The sequence below is a fragment of the Malus domestica genome, chromosome 03, assembly GCF_042453785.1.
Source record: "Malus domestica chromosome 03, GDT2T_hap1".
Taxonomy (NCBI): domain Eukaryota; kingdom Viridiplantae; phylum Streptophyta; class Magnoliopsida; order Rosales; family Rosaceae; genus Malus; species Malus domestica.
Genome location: NC_091663.1, coordinates 24191229 through 24207724, shown reverse-complemented (window position 1 = coordinate 24207724; position 16496 = coordinate 24191229). Strand labels below are relative to the sequence as shown.

The 16496-nt window shown below is 36.7% G+C and overlaps 2 protein-coding genes across 12 annotated transcripts; one reads left to right on the top strand and one right to left on the bottom strand.

Annotated features, from left to right (window-relative positions):
- Nucleotides 1-686: 686 nt before the first annotated feature.
- On the bottom strand, nucleotides 687-4521 carry LOC114823978 (copper-transporting ATPase HMA4-like). Of its 11 annotated transcripts, none has more exons than XM_070818372.1 (8): nucleotides 4216-4521; nucleotides 3827-3896; nucleotides 3639-3699; nucleotides 3341-3377; nucleotides 2558-2719; nucleotides 1621-1715; nucleotides 1146-1477; nucleotides 687-893 (listed from the first exon to the last, which is right to left on the bottom strand). In XM_070818372.1, the coding sequence occupies exons 7-8, from the start codon at nucleotides 1452-1454 to the stop codon at nucleotides 759-761; spliced, it is 444 nt and encodes a 147-aa protein (XP_070674473.1). In that variant the 5' UTR covers nucleotides 1455-1477; nucleotides 1621-1715; nucleotides 2558-2719; nucleotides 3341-3377; nucleotides 3639-3699; nucleotides 3827-3896; nucleotides 4216-4521; the 3' UTR covers nucleotides 687-758. The 11 variants fall into 11 exon arrangements, with proteins under 11 accessions (XP_070674473.1, XP_070674475.1, XP_070674474.1 ...); XM_070818374.1 differs by having other exon boundaries at nucleotides 3873-3896; nucleotides 4216-4457; XM_070818373.1 differs by having other exon boundaries at nucleotides 3639-3915.
- Nucleotides 4522-10739: 6218 nt separating this feature from the next.
- On the top strand, nucleotides 10740-12816 carry LOC139194749 (uncharacterized). Its single transcript, XM_070819655.1, has 3 exons — nucleotides 10740-11379; nucleotides 11467-12176; nucleotides 12772-12816. The coding sequence occupies exons 1-3, from the start codon at nucleotides 10740-10742 to the stop codon at nucleotides 12814-12816; spliced, it is 1395 nt and encodes a 464-aa protein (XP_070675756.1).
- The last annotated feature ends 3680 nt before the right edge of the window (nucleotides 12817-16496 follow it).

Here is a 16496-nt window from a genome sequence, read left to right as displayed (position 1 = left end):
ATGAAAGAAGTTTAAACACACCATAATTATTTATATATAATGAATTAGTATAATATTTTACACTTTATTCGTCCTATAAATTATTTGCATGTTTTTTTTTTCACATTACACGCCACGCCACCACACACAGAGATAAATTTTTTCACATTACACTCTTACACACGCCACCACACATGCACACAAAGTTCGAGAGAACCCACACCACACACGCACACCGAGAGCTCTCAGTCAATCCCTCTCTCTTCTCCTTTCAGTCTTCTTGAATCCCCCATCTCCCCCCTCCCCCCCCCCCCCCCAACAATCTCTTCTCCGCTGCGCCCCCCCCACACTTCGAATCTTCAGATCCCCCCCCACCCTTCGAATCTTCAGATCTCTCCCCCCCCAACCCTTCGAATCTTCAATCGCCGCAGATCTCCCCCCCCAACCCTTCAACCCTTCAATCGCCGCAGCCCCTAGAAATGGAAAAACGAAGGGCGAATTGTGTTATGGTTTTTGTTTTCATTTGTATATTTTCCCTTTTTTATTGGTAAGATTTGTTCAAACCTCATCCTGCCATTGATTTTCATAACTGCTTCCCAGAGCCTCCCCAATTTCTTCCCCGCAGAAGCCCTCTCCTTCCCTTCCGACGACGGAGCCTCGGAGTTCGGCGATATTATCGCAATATTTTGACGATAAATGACTGGATATGTGTAAAAATATCGCTCTATGTAAAAAACGATATTATCAGCGATATTTCGCCGATAATATCGATATTTTGTTCATTGATCAGAACTATAAGCAGCTTCTATAGCTACGTCGGTGCCAGCACCAAATGCCATGCCAACATCTCCTGCAACCATAGCCGGAGAGTCATTAACTCCATCTCCCATCATTGCCACTGCCATTCCTTTCATCTGCATCCAAATCCACTTTAACAAGTCAGAAAACACTATGTAAGATAAAACTCACATATCAAGTCAGAAACAAACTTAATATAGAAAAATGAGTCTGAAGATTTCTATGAGACATTATTTTACCCTAGATAAGTCATTTGAAATATAATTTAGTAATCCTTAATCTGCGTTCAAAACCAGAATAAAATTACTTGTGGAGCTGGGTAATCGTAATCCACTCACACCACCCCTGTAACTATTATATAATCGTACCCGTAATTCTTTGATTCTATCAGCTTTTCCTAGTGGATCCGTCTCAGCATACACCTTATCAATGCCAACCTCCTTCGCACTGGCTGCAGCTGTAGCCCAGTTATCACCAGTAACCCTGATGCTTGTAATGTTTATCGAGTGAAGATAAGAGATGACTCGTGCAGCCTCTGGCTTCACTGGATCAGTTACAGCAAATGACCCAGCAATCTTTCCATCAATGGAAACCGACACACACATTTGAGCCAGATTATCATGTTCTGAAACATACTTGTCAACCTCAGGACCAACCTGGACATTATTTTCCCGCATGAGCCTCACCAATCACCATTTACCTACATATTTCTCAAATAGAGGCATGTTAGCATGATTGACAAAATAATTTTACAATAGCATAATAACAATGAGATGTCTCATCTGTAACTTAACTGTACAAACTTAAACTTCTCATTTACAAATTTGAAACATAAGCACCAACCTCTGTGACAATAGACACAGCACAGAACTCCTCCATTGAGTAATTGGAGAAGAGCACAGCATTGGCTACTACGGGTTTCCCAACCGCCAGAGTCCCTGTTTCATAAAAAACAACCGTTTTCACTGGCAGGGATCAAACACGTCCGTAAACGTCCAGACACCAACAAAGTGTCAAATACTAAGAAACATATCAACCTTAATGAATTAGGTACCGTTTGTTCAGCTTTTAATTTTGGAAAGAACAAAAACCCCAAAAAGGACGAAACAATTATTAGCCTTGTTATATAAAAAAGGAGTTGGGGTAGAGAGAACTCTCCTTCAATGAGAGCTGTCATCTACAAGAAATGGGGAGTTAAAACTTGGCGAGTACGGCTTGGTGACATGGACAAGGTGCATACAGCCATCAATCGTCCAGAACCAATGGGTCATATGAGACAGATTCCAAGTATGAAATAATAGTTGCTTGTTCAATCCCAATATATGCAGGAAGAACATCCTCCATACCCAGTGACATAGATTGCATTTAGTTTTATGTCAAGAGCCTAAATGTTGATCGAACCGAGGCAAAGCGTTTTACTGGTCAGGAATGAAGTGCATAACTTGTAATCATACGGAACATTAACATAATGTATGGTGGTAGCATAGGGGATAATATGAAATGACCAGAACAATATGAGGAGAGCAACTTCAAAATGGAGGAAAGACGAGAAAAAAAACTACACTTGCACCCTCAAGACATATAGAGAATGTATCTAATCAGAAATTGTTTTTTCCTATACCACAACAAACAGGTTTTCGACGTCCTCGGGAGGAAAAGTAGGAACAAGTATAATGAAGCAACTAAACACACCAGCAAAAAACAACATGAAAATCAAATGCACGAAAACCAGATTCTAAATTAAAAAAGAAATTTGTTTCCAAGGATTAGGTGGTCTTACCTCATAAGCCTTTTCGAGTACACTAGCAAAAATACCCGCGCTCTGCTGCAGGGACTTCTAGAAGTATGATCTTGTACCATCTGATTTCTTTTGCTATTCCTAGTTCTTTTTGGCATCATGTGCAAAACCAAATTGATAGCTAGGAAGAAAAAATGAAAACACCTGCATAAATTCCATCACCCCTATATTATAATTAAATAAAGCAAAACATAATAATCATCTCACAATTACAGAAGCAAGGACTTTCAAATGCCCCAATTATTTAACAACTACTATGCATAATTCTTAAAAAAAATGAGTATAAAATTAACCTCTTGAAAAAGGAAGGAAGAACAATGAAAGCTTAAGCCAAGGAATATAACTATGTTGAACTCAATTATTTGACATTAATTACACAAACCCAATTCCATATATATAGCCAGACAGAAGCTTTATCCTAGAGAGAAACCATGCCCAAATGATTATATAATCTCCAGACTGAGTGTGAATTCAGAGCATGAAAGGGAAGTGAGTTCCTTGGTTCCCACATTGTAGAGACTAAATCTCAAAACTTTGCCAAGCATTACAGGAAGCCATGAAAAGAATAAAAATGACCACAAAGATTGCAAAACAATTAACCACAGGTGGTGTTTATATGCCCACTGAGAGAAAAAAGCTTCTGCAAGTGAAAAAACAGGCATGAACCATCTGAAAGAGCCTCTTGTATCCATTCCAATTATACTTATGTCTACCATATCCCTCTACAATTCCCCACCACCAATCAACCATAACTGATTTCAATACCTTTAGCTGCTTTAGTAGACCATCTGGTGACACCTAACTGCCACCAAAATAAAAGACATGATCAAGACCATACAGATTACAGACTAAGCTTAAAAACAATTGTTATCTATTAAGCAAAACCTTAACTCCTTGACAAGGCAACCTCTTAATCCAGGATGTAGAGAAGAAAAGCAAAATTATTGACAAACCGAAAAATAACAATTTAACTTGCATAGTAAACGAATATTAGTAAAGTTACATAACTCAATGGATTACATAAACCAGTAAAAAAGCGAAACATCAGTGTTTGGGAAGTTACCTTATTTGAAATGTCAGGAGCATCTGGTGTACATGGTAGACAGTCCTTGCAAAATTCAGGGCTTCAAAATAAAATAAAAAAATAAATTCAAAAGAAATCAAAACTATTAATCCTAACAACTGTTTAGTAAAGGATAAAACAATCTTTCCATCAAACAAATTTGAGAAACAAGTAATGAATGGAATAACCCAATTTCTATCGCCAATCACCCTTGCTGAGTGATGATTCACATACTTCCTCATATTTGTTTATGGGTTCCTATCCAACAAAATTTCGACTTAGTACCCAAAAACTATATCAGCTCACGAATACACAGGTTTATCAAATTCAAAGCAAAACCCACATATATTCTCAAGATTCTAGAGTTAAAAGAGGAGCGAGGAGGTTCGGTTACGGAACCCAAAACGCTATTTTAATGAGCAAATGAATATCTAAACTGGGGTTAACAATTTTCAGCAATAAAAAACATGTCTTTCGATCAAAGTTGCATAAATTACAGAAGTTTGGGATTAAGGAGGAACAAAAAGCCCAAATTCCAATCAAGAAAAAAAAAATTGTATGTAAATTTAAGCTTTACCTGTAGATTGGCAGCAGCAAAAGCATACTGGATCCAATGGGAGCCACGTGTGAGAACTGGATGCCCAGCCTTTGACACGTTATCGAGTGAGTTTAGGGATCTGGGTTTTGTGTTTGCCGTTGCATTTTGGAATGATCTGGAGAAATTTGGGTTTTAGGGTTCTAAGGATTTGAGTGAACCGAAATTGATTTGGATGAGCAACTTTTAGTTTCGATTCGCGGTGGAGCAAGGATGAAGAGGTGGAGGAGGAAGGAATGAAAGACTTACAGGTGTATTCAATTGTATTCAATTGACATTTCGAAGGATTTTAATTTTTTAATGAATCTAGGTATTTAATCAGAATTTTAAAAGTTGATTCTCTAAAATTTAAGATGTATTCGATTAGAATTTTAAGATAGTTTATTAAAATCTTTAGAAATCTGGATGTATTCAATTAGAATTTTAAAGAAGTTTATAATATTCTAGGTATATCCAATTAGAAAGTGATTTTAAAGAATTTGAGAAAGTTGAGGAATTAGAGAGAATTGAAGAGATTTTGTAGTGTATTTTAACATCCACAAATCTCACCCCTCCCCATGAGATTTCGAGGGAATTGAATCAAAATTTTATATGGAATATCTACAGATCAATTAAATTCCATAAAAATCCATGGATTTATAAACCCATTAAAGTCTCAAATTCTCAATTGAATACATCTCCTTAACTTCGAACAAATTTCGAACAATGTATGTTTCAATACTTCAAAAAAAAAGGACATGCATCAAAGACTTTTAGGTGGAAAAAATATGCATTGGCTGAAATAGAGATAACTAGCATTTAAAATGTTAAAAAATTTCTTGTTGGCTCACTACTTAGATGCAAAAGTGAGATTGTATGAACAATTTTACACCCAGAAACATGAACTACACAAAATCACAACTTATCTAACAATGAGAAAGTATATAAGACAATACACTATCAATAGGCTAAAACACTCTTTTAACTAATCTAACAATAGCCTAATAGAATTAACTAAACCATTAGAGACTACAACAATGAGAAAGTCTGAAGATTAAAGTTTTAGTTGAATATCTTTGAACCCCTAGGTGTTGGAAACATTTTCAGTAAATTTGTTAAGGAAAATATAGAAACTCATGATGCAATTCCATCGTCTGGGATAGCACATATTTACCTGGAATCCAACCTTAAGCTAACATTTTTCATAAGTTTATTCTTTTTGTTAATTACACTGGAATTTATAAAACAATTTTAGAAAAACTCGAGTCTAGATAATGGACTTTTGTTCCAGTTTAAAAAATTTTGACTTGTGTTCTAAGCAACATAATGTATTCACATTTCAATTGTCAAAGGCATCACAATAATCCCCGACTGAAGATATTAAAATCAGAACTTCTTCTCCAAGTTTTCATTCAGTTTATTTCACTTGTCCATCGGAATTTTATTCAAATAAGATTAAATAAAGACAATAGCATGCCAAAGATTAAAACCCCTCATTTCAAACTCTATTTGGTCTCCAGAGACCAGACGGAACGAAGAGTCAAGTTCTCCAATGCACCATCAATCTCCCGTTTGAGCAGCCATCACCACCTCACTCGCCACTCCGGCGAGGCACCACCTTGCCACCACCCTCATGTATCACTCCCTCTCTACCACTCTCCCTATTTCCCTCACCTCTTTCTCTCGATACTGTGCTTGCTACACAGAAACAGCAAGGCAACCATCGTCGCCATTTTTCACGGCGAACTACTCCGTCACGAAACCATCACCATTAATCTTGCCACCTAGGCGAGTTTTACCATCCCCGAACCCACCCTCTGCAAACTGCCTTCATGCCTTGTAATTTCAATTCTTGCATTTCTTGTATGGTATCCATGTCTTGCACATTCAAATACTTACCGACTGAGAATAACAATATAAATCTCACACCCACCTCTTTTTCCCCACTTGAAAAAATCACCTAAAAACCACATTAACCACCATAGTTTAAGAATCCAGACATGGCTCCAAATTTCAATCTAATTAATTAAATTACAGAGGATTTCACCTGCGTCATGAAAACAAATATGTTCAGTTAAATAAATTCCCTAATCACTGCAGTGCATCTTAAACTACTTCTTAACTATGTCAGCCATACCAATCTAATAAAAAATCCATGTTTCAATCGATTCTTATTAATTCCAACTCCAAGTATTTCAGCATCTAGATTATAGAAAAATCATAACAAAACAAAACTCAATCTTGGTGCTAAAGCACACTTCGTTAACCTCACCTTCATCAAGCCCATGATTCCTGCCATGAGATATTTCTCTTAATCTAGACTTGGCTTCAGATGCAAGATCAAAATAACGAAGCACTCAGTTCCATTTCTACGCACAGCAAATTAAAAATTGAAATATGTTATAATTTACTCGGAATCTTCATATGTATTATGAAAGCATATGAACAGATACATTTGAAAACTTATAAAGCTACCTAATTAAGTTCAAAAGTTGCTATTAAGATCAGGGTGCCAGTGCATCCAGTGAGCCTTCCAAGGAAACATGGCCCCATGGACTTAGACCTTGAAAACTGAGGCTTGTTTTGCCTTGTAATTGTTTGATCAGTAGCATTCTTATGGATTGTAATTGTCTGATCAGTAGTATTCTTATGGATTCCCATATGAATTCTCAAAATTTTGTTCTCATCATGGTATAAAATATCGATGATATCGAAAATATCGGTAGTCTAAAAACATGGAAATTTCGATGGAAATATCGGGATATTATCGATATCGTTAAAAATTGAATAAAAACCACGGAAATTGTAAGAAAAACTTGGAAATTTTTATTGAAACTTTGGAGAATGTTTATTTAGTCAATTATCTATTATTTTATTAAAAAAAATTAGAGATGAGAATATACATATAAAGCTTAGAAGATCCACTTCCCTGGGTGATGTGGGATCTTACGATCCACCTCCTTTAGGGTCTCGATGTCTTCGTCGGCACACTTCCGGTCAGGGATTGGCTCTGATACTAAATTGTCACATCCCGGCCCAGGCCCCCACCACATCCTGGTCTTGACTCCACTGAGCACGATACGGTCATCTTTGGGCCCTGACCACACCTTCATGGTTTTGTTTCTGGGAACTCACACGAGAACTTTCCAATAGGTCACCCATCCTAGGATTGCTCTCGCACGAATTCGCTTAACTTCGGAGTTCCTACAGAACCCGAAGCCAGTGAGCTCCCAAAAGACCTCGTGCTAGGTAGAGATGAGAATATACATATAAGGCTTAGATGATCCACTCCTCTGGGCGATGTGGGATCTTACATAGGCTGCTTGAAAGCAATCGCAAACTCCAAAAGTCCCAAATTCATGTTAATTTGCTGCTTCCATGTTTTGAAGTTGTTCCCATTCAATTTCTCAATATTAACGAGATTCAGAATATTGAGACCTGAAAGTTGTTCAAAATTTTGTAAGTGTTTGAATTTCATAATATCTATGACAAGAAAGTTGAACAAGCTTTCTACATATTCAACTTAAAAACTGGTTACACCTTTGGGCAAGAAACCATTCTATATATTAACATGAACATTCAAACATTTGCATAGCCAACAATAAAGCACCAGAAATTATGTCAATCCACACCTTTAGGCAAGAAGAACAATATAATCCAAGTTTTCCATTGCTCACTGTACATTAGCTTATGACTAATCCCAGTAAAACAACCCTTTTGGAAGCTAATTTTACTTGTTATAGTTCATAAACCATAATCTGGTTAAACAAAACTTGATTTCTTAAGAGCAAAATTTCAAATAAACCACTTTGGTAGTAAATTGAACATCTTAATGAAACCAACCCAGAATTCATATTTTGTCAATATTGACAAAAACAAAAATGTACAGAAGGCCATCAGACAAATCAATTCATCTAAATTTGATCTCCAATGAATTCTAATATAATTTAGACAAAGTTCACAACTATAACCATAATTGAAAACGAACTCAAAATAAACGATTACAGTAATAATTTTAAACAAAAAGTAAACTTTATCTGATTTAATTAGACAAGATTATAGAATTTTGATGAAGTAATGATCGAAATGGCAGATAACTAAATTAAAGTCCATACCTTTTATATTAGACGAAAAGTAGAGTTGATAAAATTGAGATCAACATAAAATATAAAGATCAAGAAAGAAATATTGAACTGCCGCCATATAAGAATTGAAGAGAAGAAGTTTATCGTTATACACAGAACAGCGGAAGAAAAGTGAAGTTTTATACCCAAAAGACAAACGGCACCGTTTCAAGCTTTATATTCTTTTAAGTCAAAATAATTGAGTTCAAGATTTAACTGGTGGCTCTGATACCACATGTAAGTATTTTTCAAATAAAGAATCTAAACCAATTAAATACAAGGAACTACAATTAACATTACAATCAAATACAGGATTGACTCCATAGAAACAATCTATAAAACTTACTTGATGAATTCATAGTCAATGGTTCTTTAATTAGCCTTCTCCTCTCTGCAAATGGTGTTCAGTTTCAATAGAGAAAACTTCTTAATGAACGTAACTGTGAGAGGAGAGACCAAATTCATATATATCTAACTGTTGACAATTTCCTCCTATTAAGGAAAACTGTAATCCCATTATGTGAGTGGTGTAAACCACTCCCTCAGAGTTCTATTCCCAATCAATTTTGATATAAATAATTATATTATTTATCTCCTAATACATGTATAATTCTATTTCTTATTTAACATAATACAGATGAAATGATGTGGCAAACTCACACACATGGCAAAATCTTACACTTTCTAGAGAGATCAATGGCTATAACTACATCTTCCAAGCTGCTCTTCATCAGAACTATATTAGCGGCTTCTATAGCTACGTCGGTGACAGCACCAATTGCCATTCCGACATCTGTTGCAACTAAAGGCGGAGAGTCATTGATTCCATCTCCCACTACTGCCACTGCCACCGCCACCGCCATTCCTTTCATCTGCATCCAAATCCAGTTTAGTAAGTCTGAAAACGCTATGTTTGATAGATTGCACTCATATATCAAGTCGGAAACAAACTTGATATAGAAATATGAGTAAAGGCGGAGCCACAGTGGGGTCAATGGGGTCGCACGACCTCTTGGAAGCCATCGAAATAACCTTAGAGGTCCCTTGGAGTTGCTGGTGCGACCCCTTGGAGCTGCTGGTGCGACCTCTCGGAGCTGCACACCACGTGTTCGACGGAATGTCTGAAAGAAAAAGGCAGCCTTGCAAGTTGAAGAAGAAGGAGGCGCCGTCCGCGGGCATTTTTTTTTTAAAACAACCCGGGCAAAACGACGTTGTTTTGGCCCAGGTTTGAAAAAAAAAAAAAAAAAAAGGCAGCTCTCCTTCTTCTTTCACAGATCCGACTCCCCCATTCCAAAACCCCCAATTTTCTTTTGTTTTCTCCTCCTCCAACCCTAAGTTCCAAACTCAATGCCCCCCCCCCCCCCAAAACCCTCAACTCCATCTCCTCCCTTGCTGCCGCCATTGAGGTGCCTTTGTGTTGCCGTCGTCATCGTTGTGGTGGTGGTGCCGCGCCAACTACTCTCTTTGTATTTGCTCATTGACATTGTTATTGTGAAATTTCACAATTCAAGTAAGTTCTAAACCCTATGTATAATGTATGATATACTTAATTTAATTGAAACCTAATTCATATTTATTTTGATTATATTTGTGGTTTGATTATATTGCGAGTTTTTATTTTCATTATTTTGTATATGTAGAATATATTTAATTTAATTGAAATTCAATTCATATTTATTTTGATTATATTGATGGTTTGTTTATATTGTGAGTTTTTATTTTCATTATTTTGTATATGTAGAATATATTTAATTTAATTGAAATCCAATTCATATTTATTTTGATTATGTTGATGGTTTGTTTATATTGTGAGTTTTTATTTTCATTATTTTGTATATGTAGAATATATTTAATTTAATTGAAATCCAATTCATATTTATTTTGATTATGTTGATGGTTTGTTTATATTGTGAGTATTTATTTTGAATATTTTGTATATGTAGAATTATTATGGAATGGTTTTTTAAGAGAAAGTCATCATCGGGTTCGGGTAGTTCGAATAATGTTGATAGTTCAAATATTGTTGGTAGTTCAAGAACTCCAAGTTCAAGACAAAGTTAGTTAGATGGTGTTTTGGGTAATATTCAAGCGGATCCTGGATTAAGAATTCAAATAATAGATTATGATGCTAATATGAGAGATGAGGTCCGAAGATCATATCTACAAAAAGGACCTTATCAACCTAGAGGTCATAATTTCCCAATAACTAATATGTCGGGAATTAATCGACGCTTCATTCCCCAATGGTTTGATGAGTTTGATTGGTTGGAGTATAATATATCTAAAGATGCGGCATTTTGTCTCTATTGCTATCTCTTTAAAACCAATTTTGAACAAGTGGGTAGTGAAGCTTTCACTAGAGATGGATTTAAGACTTGGAAGAAAGGGAGAGAAAGATTTAAGATGCATGTTGGACCGGTTGGGAGTGTTCATAATAAGGTTAGAGAAGCTGCTACAAATTTGATGAATCAAGTTACACATATTGAAACGGCAGTGAGCAAACACTCCGACCAAGCTCGTAAGGCTTATCGCACATGCTTGAATGCATCAATCAAGTGCACTAAGTTTTTATTGCGACAAGATCTTGCTTTTCGTGGCCATGATGAAAGTGCCACTTCAAGCAATAGGGGAAATTACCTGGAGCTATTGCAATTCCTTGCAGATAATGATGATAAAGTTAGAGAAGTTGTGATGGAAAATGCTCCGGGGAATCTCAAATTACTAGCTCCTTCCATTCAAAAAGAAATTGTGAATTCATGTGCCTTTGAAACACTTGATGCTATCATGGATGGTCTAAAAGATAGATTCTTTTCAATATTGGTGGATGAAGCACGTGATGTGTCGGTGAAAGAGCAAATGGCTATGGTGTTGCGTTATGTGGATGACAACGGGCATGCAATTGAAAGATTTGTGGGTATCCAACATGTTACCGACACTACTTCAAGTTCACTAAAGGATGCTATTGACACATTCTTTTCTCGCAACGGTTTGAGCATTTCCAAGCTACGAGGACAAGGTTATGATGGTGCTAGCAATATGAGAGGTGAGTTGAATGGCCTTAAAACAAAGATATTGAGAGAATAACCTTGTGCATATTATGTTCATTGATTTGCTCATCAACTTCAACTAGCTCTTGTTGCCGTAGCAAAGAAGAATATAGACATTGTGTCTTTTTTTGCAACGGCTAATAGTGTGGTTAATCATGTTGGAGCATCTTGTAAGCGGCATGATTTACTTAGACAACAACTTCAAGAAGAGCTTATGATAGCTTTTGAAAATGATTGTCTTATAACGGGGCGAGGCTTAAATCAAGAAACAAGTCTCAAACGTGCCGGTGGCACACGATGGAACTCACACTATGGTACCTTGATTAGCATCATTTCCATGTTTACATCCGTGGTTCATGTGCTTCAAATGGTTATTGATGATAATCCCAATGAAAGTGCAGGTGAAGCAAATAAGTTAATGAGAGAAATACGTACTTTTGAGTTTGTGTTTCACCTTTTCTTAATGAAAGTCATATTGGGACTCACAAATGATTTGTCACAAGCATTGCAAAGGAAAGATCAAGAAATTGTGAATGCAATGGCTTTAGTGAAATTATGCATGGAAAAACTACATTGGATGAGGAATAATGGGTTCGATTCATTGGTTGATGAAGTATCTTCTTTTTGTGAAAAACATCATATTGATGTTCCTAACATGGAAGAGGCATTTATACTTCTAGGGAGGTCAATGCGTAATGCTCCAATAAGGACAAATCGTCATCATTATCGTGTGGAGCTCTTTATTTATGTCATTGATGAGCAAATTACGGAGTTAGAGGATCGCTTTAATGAGGTAAATACTGAGTTGCTTATTTGTTTGGCATGTTTGAGTTCGAAAGATTCATTTGTAGTTTTTGATAAACCAAAGTTACATCATCTTGCTCAATTTTATCCTCAAGACTTTTCGGATGAGGATCGTTTGACACTTGAAGATCAACTTGAGATTTATATTCATTATGTGCGTTCCAATAGTGATTTCTCTCAATTGGAAGGGATTGGTGATCTTGCAAAAAAAATGGTGGAGACAAGGATGCATCAAGTATTCAATTATGTATATTTGCTCATTACATTGTCTTTAGTTTTACCAGTTGCAACTGCTTCAGTGGAGAGAGTATTTTCTGTCATGAATATTGTTAAGGGTCCACTTAGGAACAAAATGGGAGATCAATGGTTGAGTGATCGCTTGCTTGTTTTGCTTGTTTATATTGAGAGAGATATTTTTGCTTGTATTGAAAATGAAGCTATAATGCTTCGTTTTCAAAATATGAAACCTCGTCGTGGATTATAGCTTGTAATATTGTTTCCGTTATGAATTATGAATGAAAGTACTATGATTTCATTTTCAATGTTTTTCCATCCTAAATTTTTATTTGGACTTTTATACTAAGATCCCTTGTGGTAACATTCCTGGCTCCGCCACTAAATATGAGTGAAGATTTCTGTAAGACATTAGTTTACACTAGACAAGGCATTTGAAATATAATTTAGTAATCCTTAATCTGCGTTCAAAACCAGAATAAAATTACTTGTAGAGCTGGGTAATTGTAATTCATTCGCACCGCACCTGCAACTATTATATAATGTTACCTGTAATTCATTGATTCTATCAGCTTTTCCTAGTGGATCCGTCTCAGCAGACACCTTATCAATGCCAACCTCCTTCGCAATGGCTGCTCCTGCAGCCCAGTTATCAGCAGTAACCATGACGCTTGTAATGTTCATCAAGTGAAGATAAGAGATGACTCTTGCAGCCTCTGGCCTCACTGGATCAGTTACAGCAAATGACCCAGCAATCTTTCCATCAATGGCAACCAACACACACATTCGAGCCAGATTCTCATGTTCTGAAACATACTTGTCAACCTCTGGACCAACCTGGACATTGTTTTCCCGCATGAGCCTCTTGTTCCCAGCCAAAACCCTTTTGTCGCCAACTCTTCCACTAACGCCAGCTCCTGTGTGCACCTCAAAGTCCTTAGCCTCCATCACATGTTTAGTTGTTCCAAACGTCTTTAGCAGCATCTTAGCATGCTCCACCACCGATTTTGCAATTGGGTGTTCACTATTTGCCTACATATTTCTCAAATAGAAGCATGGTAGCATGATTGACAAAATAATTTTCGATAGCATAATAACAATGAGTGGTCTCTTTTGTAGCATAGCTCTACAAACACTCAAACTTTTTTAATATGCAAATTAAACTTTTCATGTACAAATTTGAAACATAAGCACCAACCTCTGTGGACAGCACAGAACTCCTCCATTGAGTAATTGGAGAAGAGGCACATCATCAACTAGTACGAGTTTCCCAACTGTCAAAGTCCCTGTTTTATAAAAAAACAACCGTTTTCACCTGCAGGGATCAAACACGTCCGTAAACGTCCAGACACCAACAAAGTGTCAAATGCTAAGAAACATATCAACCTTCATGACTTAGGTACCGTTTGTTCAGCTTTTAATTTTGGAAAGAACAAAAATCCCAAAAAGAATAAAACAATTATTTGCCTTGTTATAAAAAAAGGAGTTTGGGTAAAGAGAACTCTCCTTCAGTGACATGGACAAGGTGCATACAGCCATCAACCGTCCAGAGCAAAGGGTCACATGAGACAGATTCCAACTATGAAATAATAGTTGCATGTTCAATCCCAATATATGCATAAGGAACATCCTCCGTACCCAATGACATAGATTGCATTTAGTTTTATGTCAACAGCCTAAACATTGATCGAACCGAAGCAGAGCGTTTTACTGGTCAGGAATGAAGTGCATAACTTGTTATAATACGGAACGTTAACACAATGTATGCTGGTAGCATAGGGGATAATATGAAATGACCAGAACCGAGGCATCTGTTGCAACCATTACCACCGTAGGGGTTACTAGTCCCAAGGCACAAGCGTAAGCAACCACTAACACTGAGAGACCGAACTATAATGCCAGCTCAAATTTATCCATGCCTTTTGGTATCCAGTTTTCGGGGAAAGGACCAAATTCTCCGGGGATGAACCATCCAAGCCATGTCAAAAATGCTACAATGACAACCTGATGTAAGAAAGAAAAAATAATTGACTATGCAATCGAAATATTGTCATAATACGCGGTGTACTAGGAAAAAAAAAAAAATCAAACAAGTTACTGGATAAAAAGCTCAAAGCGGAAAACTAGGCAAAAGAAAAGGAAAGAAGCCAGAGACATAAAGGAAATGAAATGACGAGAATGACCAAAATACCCATGTCAATCCCATCAAACCCACACCACACACCCCTAAACTCTCCCAAATCGAGAATGACCAAAATACCCAAGTCAATTTCCAATCCAATCCGTCAGATTTGGAATGTAGTCAGGGTAAAATAGGCATTTGACGTTCAGGGCTTTAATCATTTAATGAACACCACTGAAGCCCACGTTAGGCCCAAAAAGACCCAAATCTAGTCAATGGCAGAGATGTAAATATTACGAAATCAAGGGAAATTTGTTGTAGCTTAGGAACAGTGCCAAAATTCCCTCAACTTTAGACTACGGTAATGATCTGTCCATTTACACCCGTGTGTGGTGGTAGTGTCTAGTGGTGGCTTGCAGTTGTCTATAAAATGTGTGACCTTATGCCTTGTTTATTGGATATTTATAATATTATACAATTCCAATTACTTTATGGAGGTGTAGTCAAATTTGGATTTGATAGGATTTTAAAAGACTTTAAAATCCTAGTGTAGTCAATTAAAAGATTTTAAAGGATTTTAGAATCCATTCAAATCTAGATGTAGCCAATTAAAAGATTTTAAAAGATTTTAGAATCCATCCAAACTCACCCCCTAAGATTTCAAATCCTTCCCCCACAAACCACCACAATCCATTCAAATTCTTTAAAATCCATATGAATTTTGTAGGAGTCTTTAATTCTCTTAAATCCTATCAAATCTATCACTTTTAAAATACTTTAAAATCTTAGTTTGACTACACCCCTTAGTCTAAAATAGGAAATCCAATTGCACTGTTCATTTGAATTTGGACCGAATTTCACTTTATCTACAAAATTTCCACCGCCCCTATACATCGTTCAAATAGAAATTTCGATTTATTTAAAAAATTGCCATCGGTTTGCACATCTTGCCAGCCGCGAACCCCTTGATAGCTTGCAGCTCTATGCTCCGCCTCCAGATTCGTCACATATACCAGCCGAGACTGTCGTCATCGCCGCCCTATGAACAAATCAAAATAAATTTACAAATTGCTATTTTTCTGTTTTGTATAAAATCTTTGTTCACTCTACCTGAACAGGTACACTTGACTGAGAAGGAAAGTCTTTTCATATTAAATCCATGTTAGCCTGACCATTGCCGCCAGGGAACTATCATTCTTCGGTAAGTTTTCAACACAGTGTAGTTCAAATCCTCTTAATCATGTTCTTGAATTTTACTATATCTATCTTGTTCTTTGCATTTTGTTATCTGAACTCTGTTATTTGAATTTGGTTACCTGAATCGTGCATAATATTTGATGTGGCCAGTGAGAAGCACTGCATAGTGCACCATTGGATATAAATGAATCAGCATAGAGGTTTCCAAAAGGCCCGCCTGTTGGAATTTCTCCTTGGAGTTTGTTGAAAGACAAATTTAGATGATTGAGATACAAGAGTGCAACTAGAGAATTGGATGACAAGTTTAGGTGCAATATGTACTTGAGTTCCCACAATGAAGATGGTATTTTTGAAGTTAACAATTAGACCCTAATAATAGACTTCGTAGGGCTACTGACAAAGTACCCAAGCAAGATGGAATAGAACCAGAGAGCTGATTACCATCCAAACGTAACTCGGCTAGGTTGACAGAGTTCATATGGGATATGTCCTCGCAGTTCGTTATCATTCAAATAAAAAACTTGGAGATTTTGTAGCCTTGGAGTTGGAGTTGGAATTGCTCCGCTTAACTGATTGTTTCCCAAGTATCATCCTATATATCAAGCTGCTCAAGTTGGCAATATCAACGAGAATGTTACCCTTGATGTTGGAATTTCTTAAATCAACAGTTAGGAGTGACGTAGAGATGTTCCCACGAGAAGCTGGAATCGTGGTGTTTAGTGGATTATCTGCCAAGGATAATCCTGTCAAATTTCT